Source organism: Artemia sp. Qi Xiang Cuo, chromosome 8, assembly GCF_049724085.1.
Source record: "Artemia sp. Qi Xiang Cuo chromosome 8, ASM4972408v1, whole genome shotgun sequence".
In the NCBI taxonomy this organism is placed as follows: domain Eukaryota; kingdom Metazoa; phylum Arthropoda; class Branchiopoda; order Anostraca; family Artemiidae; genus Artemia; species Artemia sp. Qi Xiang Cuo.
The window spans coordinates 62,362,556-62,372,701 of NC_142801.1; the positions used below are offsets into that span (position 1 = coordinate 62,362,556).

Here is a 10,146-nt window from a genome sequence, read left to right on the forward strand (position 1 = left end):
AAGCAGCTTACTGATCCCAACACAAAGCATTAGTTAAGCTCGAACAGCTCAACAGTTGTAATTAATTATTGATCTACACCGAAAGACAGCACATCCTAAAAGCAGAGTCAAAAGCAAAGAAGAGCACATCTTGGCTTACTTAACGAGCAGTGAACATTGCAAATAATGAGCAATTTTCTTGGTGATCTTTAGCCAAAAATATAGGAATAATAGGATTTTAACCAAAACATAGGCATTTTATAGGAGTGCATTAAAATATACGACTTTATTTGAATTTATAGGCAAGTCCAAACCCTGCAGTTTGAAAGTCTAGAAGAATAGGAAGATAAGTCTGCAAACCAAGATTAAATATTGGAAGCTACAGTGACGACAGTGGTCAAATATGTTTCTGAAGCATGGGTGCTTCAAAAAGTGGATTAGGTTTGCTAGATGCTTCCCAGAGAAATTTTTCATGGATTGTTCTCGGTACCCGGCTGACCGTATTCCTGACCGTTATTCCTAGCCCGACTGAATAACCATATTTCAAACAGTAGGCTGTACGAAAAGTGCGGTTCAATCCCACTTTATAGGGTTATAATAAGAGAAAGGTAGAGATCGCTATGGCACGTCCTGCGGATGAAGGATGATAGATTGCATAAGATTGTCCTTTTCAACCAACCGTCAAGGACTAAACGGAAAGCAGGTCGTTCACGATTGGGGTGGGAGGATGTCATAAAGAAATATTTAAGGGAAACAGGAACTTCCTGGGTGGGCGTAAAGAGGGAGGCTTTGGATCGATTGTGATGGAGAAAGAGCGTGTTAAACTGTGTCAGACTCAAATGGCTTGGACTTATAGTGAGTAGTAGCCTTAGATTTAAATAGAATACCCGATTTAACTCGAATACCCAATTTCAAGAATATCTGAAACAGTATACCCATGTTCTAGCAAGGAATTGAAAGTTATAAATGACGTCAATTACTTATTGCTATGTCATACTGAAATTATAATGTACCAACAATGACAACACAAGAATGAAACACTAGTGATGATTTAGTAGCTACCACTTAGTATCAACAACTACCAGAATGGAGAAGTTAATAAGGATTAATATTATGTTTATATAGTAAATAATAATAAGTTAATAAGGAGTTTTCTGAGGACAGATATCATTCGTTTTATTATGAAGGAAAAAAAGGGAATTTATAACCAGTAAAAATGAGGGAGTCAGCAATTTCGGCCGAGACCCCCACTCAGTCATCACTTCCAAAAGTAAAATAATTGAAGGTCGAATAAACCTACACTTAACTTTTTAGGCTAGGACCACTGGTTCAAGAGCCTACTTTCACTTAGGAATAAAGGAAAACTTTCACTCAGGAAAAACAAATGGTGCCTTGCAAAAAATAGATGTTCCTGCTTCATCATGAAACGTATATAGGGAAAGTTGATTGAAGACTTTCTACATGGGACCATAGACCCAACACCCGTTGGAATAACTTCAATAAAACCATTCTCTGAACAGTTAAGGGTACTTAGAACAAATATAAAAAATAAAAATAAAAATATACAATTAAATTCTCAATTCAATGCTCTTTCCAAGTTATCACTGTAGTTGGAATTGCCCCCACCCCAATTATTTACTTACTTACTTGTACTTGCTGCGAGACCAGACGTGGACGCTTCACCCGGCACATAGAAGACTCCGTAAGGTTGACCCCCATTTGTCGCACTGTTGTAGAATAAGACGAAGATCTAGTCAGTGTACCCTCTCCCTCTGCGAAATCCGCACTGATTTTCACTTGTCCACTCGCCCCTTGCCCCCTCGAAACTTTTGAGGAAAATTATTGCGAATATATTGGTGCCCATATCCGTGAGTGAAATCCCTCGGTAGTTACGGTCGTCACATTTTTTCCCCCTTTTAAAATACTAGGATTATTACTTACACCTTCCAATCAAACGGGAAGGCCTTCTTCTCCCATATCAGACTGAAGAGGGGTTCTAGTTGCTCAGCTACAACATATGGCGAGGTCTTGTAAACCTCAGGAGGGCGATCCTCTTCGCCGGGGGACTTTTTGCTTTTTAGTCGTTTGATAAAGTTTAGAAATCTCTGGAGCTGAAGGTGGTGCCATGTCGATTTCATACGGTGGTCTTTCAGCTGTTGGTGGCAGCATAATCGTTTCATCTTGACCATCTGTGTTTCCACTAAACAAGGTCTTTAAAGTGATTCTTCCAGTGATCAAGTTTACCCTGTACGTCAGGAATCACATTACATTGAGTGTCTTTTAAGGAAACAGCGATAGGTGACTTTTCCGGTTATTTCTCTGCGGGTTCTATACACCCTTCTCATGTCATTATTTCTGGCTACTTCTTCCATATCTAAAGCAACCTCACTCCAAAATTGTCCTGACGTAAGCTTTTTTTACCCTGTTTACATAATGACTTTTCTACTCCGGTTGATGCGTTTGATGCCTGTCGCCTAGCCTCAATTAGATTTACAGTTTTCTCTGAGACATAGTTTTTCTCAGCATTGCAGGAGCATAGCCGATAACTCCAGCGGCCACCTTTTCAGTGGTATCCCGGAATTGTTTCCATAGGATGATGAGATCTTCATCACAGTCTGTCAGGACTGCAAACTGGTTCTGCAATTTCAGGCAGAAGTCTTCTTTAACTGATTCAATTTTCAGTTTCTCCACGTCTAACTTCCTTTTCGGGGGTCAATTTATGGTCAATTTGGGCAACTGCGGACCCATCGTTTGAGCGCCAGGCTATCCTTCAAGAGGGTTGGTGCTGGAACATGGTGTTGGTCATGGTATGGTTATGGGATATCGCGAACTGGAGTAGTTTATCCCCATTGGAGCACTGCTGGCCGTAAGTAAACGAACCAACAATATCGCGAACATCGGGGTTTTTTGGGCCAACACGGGCGTTCTAATCACCCACTAGAATCAAGAAGTCTCGTTTGTGGCATTTCTGCATCGTAATCCCCAGATCAGAGTAGAAGAAGTCCTTATCAGCATCCTCCCACGATGGTGTTATGTTTCAATTTAACCCATTGCTGGGAGAAGATTTGTAGCTCACAGTATGTGTCCATACGACGGTGGGCCCTGCTGAGTGTACATCGGAGGGGCCTTCTTCCTCCTCCCCCCTGTTTTTATGACCCCCGGGCGAGGGTGCCCCAGTTTCTATTATGGACCGCGCCTTCTATTCAATAAAGGCACCTTGTACATATGTAGAACATTCCCTCATCCGCAACCTAGGGACAAGCTGAGTGGCCTGAGAATGTGTCTCAGCAGGTCTCATAACAAAAACTAGGCCGATCATAGCACAAGAGTAGGCTGAGCATAACAGAAGAGTGAACTGAGCATTTCAAAAGTATACTGGGCATAACAAAGAGTAGGATGAGCATAACAAAAGTGTCGGCTGAGCATAACAAAAAGTACGCTGAGCATAACAAAAGGGTGGGCTGAGCATAACAAAAAGTAGCTGAGCACAAAAAGATTAGGGTGAGTATAACAAAGAGTGAGCTGTTTATAATGAAAAGTAGGCTGAGCATAACAAAGGAGTAGGCTGAACATAACAAAAGAATATACTGAGCATACCAATGGAGTGGGGTAAAGGTTTACTTGTTGGCCCCTCCAGAAGGAAACAACATAAAATTCTGGAAATTATTTCTAAACTTCTAAGAATACTTACTTTTATCATTCCTAAAAGTACATTACTTTAGTTTACGGATAAAAGTATCAAGTGGTAGGTTCTGAAGGATGTTGAGGGTTGTATTGAATTGAAACAAGACACTATGAACACCCATGTTGTCAGATGGGTGATATCATCACCACCTTAACGGGTAATATCACCCGCCAGATGGGTGTCAAGTTCCAATTTTGAGGGAGCGTAAAGCCAACGAAGGTTGCTCCACTAAGGAAGAGACGGAGGCAAATTAAATTTTACGTGATATTTTGATCGAAATCCTAAAAAATGTATCCTATCTCATTTTTGCCCTTGATTGTAGGTCTTACCATATGATTTCCAAACGATAATGCAACAAAACTTACATTTCTATCTTCCTTTTTTTATTTTCTACTAAAGAGTCACTTCCAGTTTTCGGGGCTTCCAATTTTCCTGGAACATTAGTCAATTCTATTGGGGGTTTCCTTATTTTTTCTTGGCCGTTATTCTTCTTATTCTTCACTACTCTGTAAATAAATAAAAAACAAATGTATAGTACAATTTTCAGCAAAGTACAAACAACAACTTAAGCGTTAGGAGCTGAGGTGGTAGTAACCTCCCTCCCGTTCAGGGCAAATTTTGCTCGTTTCAGGCTTTAATGTTGCTTTTTACTTGTATTCGATACAAATTCTGTTAAACTTTTATAAAAATTAGCTTCGAGTTTGGTTTTGTCATATCTGTAACTAAGAATAGAGGGACAACTTCCCTGGTTAATTCTGGCAGAGAACACGGTCAGCTGTGTAAAAATATGGATGCTATTATTCGAAACAATGACCCCCCACCCTTCCTAAAAAAAAAAAAAAAATAATTAAAAATGTGTCTGAAGCACATATTTGTGTAAGACTAAAAACACATCGCCTAGTTATAGTTAATGATCAAATGAGGCGGAACTTAGATCTAGTGTGAACTCCTGGGAGATGTTGTTAGCATAATTATAACAAAATAAAATCTACTTATGCGATTAATCACTTTCATAAGCTATAGTCAACATAGTCACACATATTAATAAAAAACAATAACCAAGATCTTAAGCTATGTATTTTTCCTTGATTTTGTCATCAAACTTGCACAACAAAAGCTGAATATTCAAATCGCAAAAAAAAATACTCGGAAAAGCAAATATTGACACCGATTTATTCCGTTGTTGTCTACTACTGATGTATTAGACAATATATAATTAATGTATAATTAATATATATATATATGTATATATGTATATATATATATATATATATATATATATATATATATATATATATATATATATATATATATATATATATATATATATATATATATATATATATATATATATATATATATATATATATATATATATATATATATATATATAAAGACACATATATACTATCTTTATAAGTGAGTAATAATTGTGCATATATATATTATATATGTATGTTCTCAGGAACGGCTCCATATTTTTTCGACAAAATTGGTATCTTGGGATGTTTTCGCATAAAAAAAAACCGATCTAGATAGGTCAAAAGTCTGTGAAAACTTGTTAAGAGCCTTAATTTTTTTTTTGCAAATGACGTCATGTACAATGTTAGAAAAACATCGTATAAGCATTTCTTAAGACATGATATATGGCATCATATAAGCATTTTCTTATATGATGTTATGCATAGCATAAATAATATTGTTGAGTTTCCAACGCAACAGTAACTTATATAATATAATGTCTGTTAGAAGGCCTAAAAGACGAAAATTTGCAGTTGCAGTTACCGTAAATGATGATTCTTTGGAACCAACACCTGAACTATCAAACGTGATAAATGAAGAGCGAAGACACACACAGCGAGATGACATACGACACCGAGCAAGTGAGCGAGTCAAAAATAAAAATGAAGATCAAAGACAAACCCAGTTACAAGACAGGCGACACAGGGCAAGTGAGCGAAACAAGAATGAAAAAGAAGAGCAAAGATAAAATCGGTTAGTAGAAGAGCGGCGGCTTGTCATACATCAAAATCAAGAGCAAAGACAAGTAATTAGAAGGCTTGCGGTAACGAGCATGTGAGTAAGTCAAAAATGAAAATGAAAAGCAAAGACAACTGTGGCTAGAAAACAAGCGAAACTGACCATGTGAGCGAATCAATGGCAACCTGGACAGCGAGAATCAAAATGTGTCATAATTGAAAATGATAGCAATGATGATTGGGTTTGGGAATTTGACATGGATAAGGTCATCAATGCCTACCATACTTTTGAAAATCAAAAATATTAGCTATATAAATCGTTTGAAGAAAAAGAAGTGTTTGTCCCACCACCTGAATAATCAAAAGAAACAAAGGTTCGGCGATATGTCTCTCATAATCCCAAAAGACAAGCCAAGGCAAAAGAACAAGTTTTTGTCCCATCACCTGAACAATTAAGAGAAACAAAGGTGACCGTCAATGCCTTCCATACCTTTGAAAATCAAAAACCTGGACTAAATAAATCGTTGGAAGAAAAAGAAGTTTTTGTCCCACCACCTGAGCAATTAAAAGAAACAAAGGGTCGGCGATATGTCTTTCATAATGACAAAAGACAAGCCGAGGCAAAAGTTATCTTTAAGAGCTATATAAATCGTTAGAAGAAAAAGGAGTGTTTGTCCCACCACCTGAATAATTAAAAGAAACAAAGGTTCGGCGACATACAAAAGACAAGCCAAGGCAAAAAAAAAGAAGTTTTTGTCCCAACACCTGCGTAATTAAGAGAAACAAAGGTGGCCGTCAATGCCTTCGATACCTTTGAAAATAAAAAACCTGGACTAAATAAATTGTTGGAATAAGAAGTTTTTGTCCCAGTAGCGTATCCAGGGGGGGGCCCGAGGCCCCCCCCCCGAAATTTCTTCTCTTCTTTTTTTAAAGTGCCAATATAGTAAGTTCCGAAATATTCACGCTTTTAAGTTATTTGCAACACCCATTCCTTTTTTCATTTCTTGTTAAATGGCTATCCATTTCTCCAGCAAGCTTATATTATTATTTTATCATCAAACGAGCAATCGCCTCCTGTAATCAAACAAGATGTCAAGATATTTTTCTCACTATTTAACCCTCGGAGCTATAAGCACTAGCTTATCTGCGATGAAGGAATCAAACAGTTCGTGGTAACGAACTGTAAGTAAGGAGTAACCCGGCTCAATGGTAACCGAAACTCTAGAAAACGGGTTATTGATACCAATAGATATATCAAAAGAATCAGATTTTAATTCTGATTTCAAATATATAAGTTTCATTAAGTTTAATCTTACCCATCAAAAGTTACGTGCCTGAGAAAATTTGGCTGATTTTCGAAAAAAGGGGGAAAGACCCCCTAACAGTTATAGAACCTTAATGAAAATCACACCATCATATTCAGCGTATCAGACAACCCTACTGTATAGGTTTCAAGCTCTTATCTACAAAAATGTGGAATTTTATATATTTTGCCAGAAGAAAGATCACGGATGCGTGTTTGTTTGTTTGTTTGTTTGTTTGTTTGTTTTTTTTTCCCATGGGGGATCGTATCGAACCAGTTGTTCTAGAATATCGTGGAAAGGCTCATTGGAACGGAAATTTAATGTTATAGTGCCCTATTTAAGTGACCAAAAAATGGAGGGCACCAAGGCCCCCTCCCACGCTCATTTTTTCCCAAAAGTCACCCGATCAAAATTTTGAGATAGCCATTTTGTTCAGCATGGTCGAAAATATGATAAAAATGTCTTTTAGGATGACTTGATCCCCCAAAGTCCCCAGGGGGAGGGCTGAAAGTTATGAACTTTACTCAATGTTAAGATATAGTATTGGTTTTTGGGAAGTAAACAGACTTTTTCAGAGGAGATTTTTTATGGTAGGTGGGGGAAGGAGAGGGGGGGGGGCTATATGGAATGCCCGTTCCATGAAGGACGGTTTCCTGGGGGAAGGGACAGTGCTATGAAGGGGGCGCCGGATTTCCCAGCATTATTAAAGAGAAAGATCAGGAATTAAATAAAAAAAAACAAGTTTTTCAACTGATCAACTGATTGTGATTAAGAGGTCATTTTTAAAGAACTGGAAAAAAAAATTCGAACTATAGTTTAAAGAGCAGGGTATTGACTAGGGGGCGAACCCCTAATATACGTGTTAAAAATTTATGAATATAGAAGTTCGTTACGTAAGTTAATTCTAAGTTACGTATATTTATTACTAATAAAAACGTTCGTAAATAAAATTAAACAAGTTTCGAGAAAGCCATTTAACCAAATATAATATGCAAATTTTGTTTTAATTATTCATGTACGGTGAGCCAAAATCAAAACCTGCATTAATTCGAAAACGTTCAAAAATTAAATAAAAAAACAAGTTTTTTAACTGAAAGTAAGGAACGACGTTAAAACTTAAAACGAACAGAAATTATTCCGTATATGAAGGGGCTGTCCCCTCCTCAAAGCCTCGCTCTTTACGCTAAAGTTTTAATTTATCACAACTATATTTTTTTAAACAATAAAAAAAATTTATAGTAAATAGAGAGGCGGTTTGGAGGGGACAGCCCTCATAAAATAAGGACTAATGTATTTTAGTTTTAATTGTTAAAGTCGTTCCTTACTTTCACTTAAAAAAACTTGTTTTTTTTTATTTAATCAGACTAAGACTATATTTAATTAAACCGTTGGTATAAGTCAATATTAAGATAAGATTTTAAAACTAACGGGAGCGTTATAGTAAATAAAGAAAATGACGTGACGCCAGCCCAGCATTAAGCATTTCTTAAAGCTTGCAAAAAACAGCAATGACGGTAAGGAGTTTAATAATATTCTGACAATAGTTTTTATTTAGTGGGTTTTGAAGCACGCATGTGTCACTTGTAATTAAATGCAATTCCCAATTTAAATTGAAGACGACCAAATCTAAAATTGGAAATCTTCTCGTAAGAATTTTTCTTAGCTATGATCAATTAAAGGAAACAGTAAAAATGATAATTATTTGGGTGGGATCAAACTTTTTTTAAAATTAATATTTTTCTAGAGCCCAAAATGGGATTATTAATACGTCATTCATTTTATATTCTATTTCTTGTGTAACTATGAGCATGGTTAATGTTGGAATACCTTCATATTCCCGTATTTCCAGAAACAAAAAGTAGAATTTCGCAAAAACGGTAATTTCACAGTGTGAATTGATCATTTAGAGCCGTTCCAGAACTTTTAGCTGAGTCTCTAAAATTAAATACTTTTGAGGGGGGGGGGGGCAAACTGGGACCGACCAAACAAGTCATGTACGCAAATAATTTAATTAACAAAAATTAATTGTTTTCAGTTTTTACGAGTTTTACGCGGAAAACGAGTTTTTGCGACCATTAGTAGAATCGGGAGAAAAAATGTTCCGATTATGATTTAATTGCCAAAATTGATGTTTGTCCAGGAACAGCGAGATAAGTAATAAAATGAGTAATTTAACGATTCAAGGGCAATCTTTGAAGTCTTGGAACAGACGGGTAGAGAGCATTTTCTTGGTACTTTAATGTTAAGGTCACACTACATGATGTTCCAACCGAGGGGGTAATAACTGACCGTCGCAGGTGTCCCTTCCTTCGTGCCTCCGGCTGTGCCTCCGTGCCTCCGGCACACCTGAAACAGCGTGTTACTGGAAGCGAAGGAACACGGTTTTATCTTTGGCTTATGGAAAGCGTACGGCGCGTTTTTTACGACGCAAACTTTCTCCTCTTGAGAGGTTATCTTTACTTGGTCGTGTTGTTTACAGCGTTCGACATTGGAGATCCTGGGTCCTTAAAAGTGGACATTATGCTTTGAACGAGAATTTTATAACAACAAACCTTTACCATTGCCTAGAGATAAATATGCATTCCCTAGTGCTTCTCATTCGTCGATTCAAACGCCTTGGACTTGAACGTCTTTTCAAACTCTCCGACATGAATAGCCAACCGTGTGAGATTTTTTTTAGGAAGATGTGGTCTCAAACCAGCACTCAGTACTGTAATAAACTTTTCGGTCCTCCAACTTCTACATCGAATTCGTCGATATGAAAGTATAACGGATTTTGAAGCTCAATATTCTAATGAACAGTTGTCCTTGCCCAAGGCCAAGCGAGTTAGATCCATTGGTGTTGTGTCTGTCAGTTCCGATTTTTTTGTGCCCGGGGACGATGAAATCAAGCTCGAGCTAGGGCGAGCTCGTATTGAAAGCCAGCGAATAATGAAAGCCTTGATACCCGACGACGTACTTTCTGCTTTCGGTCACCAAGTACCAAATGTTCGTCTTTCTGTACTTCACGACACTGACTCAGACGATGACTCAGAGGAAAATACTCTGTCCGATAAGCAGGAAAATGCTTCCGCGACTGACACTGAATCGGGCTCGGAAAGTGACGGCATCTTTGAAGATTTGCCAGTGGTTGCTCACTGTGTTAAACACCAAGTTGAGAAAAATTGGGTTAGTGAGCCTGTGACGAACATGAAGAATT

At 37.4% G+C, this 10,146-nt stretch overlaps 1 protein-coding gene across 1 annotated transcript in view; it reads right to left on the bottom strand.

The window, feature by feature from the left end:
• Positions 1–10,146, bottom strand: part of LOC148949675 (uncharacterized) — a 177,707-nt gene that overhangs the window by 45,888 nt on the left and 121,673 nt on the right. The window contains exon 9 of the mRNA XM_089092753.1: positions 4,030–4,170. Coding sequence (XP_088948879.1) covers positions 4,030–4,170 — 141 coding nt within the window. The remainder of the gene's footprint in view (positions 1–4,029; positions 4,171–10,146) is intronic.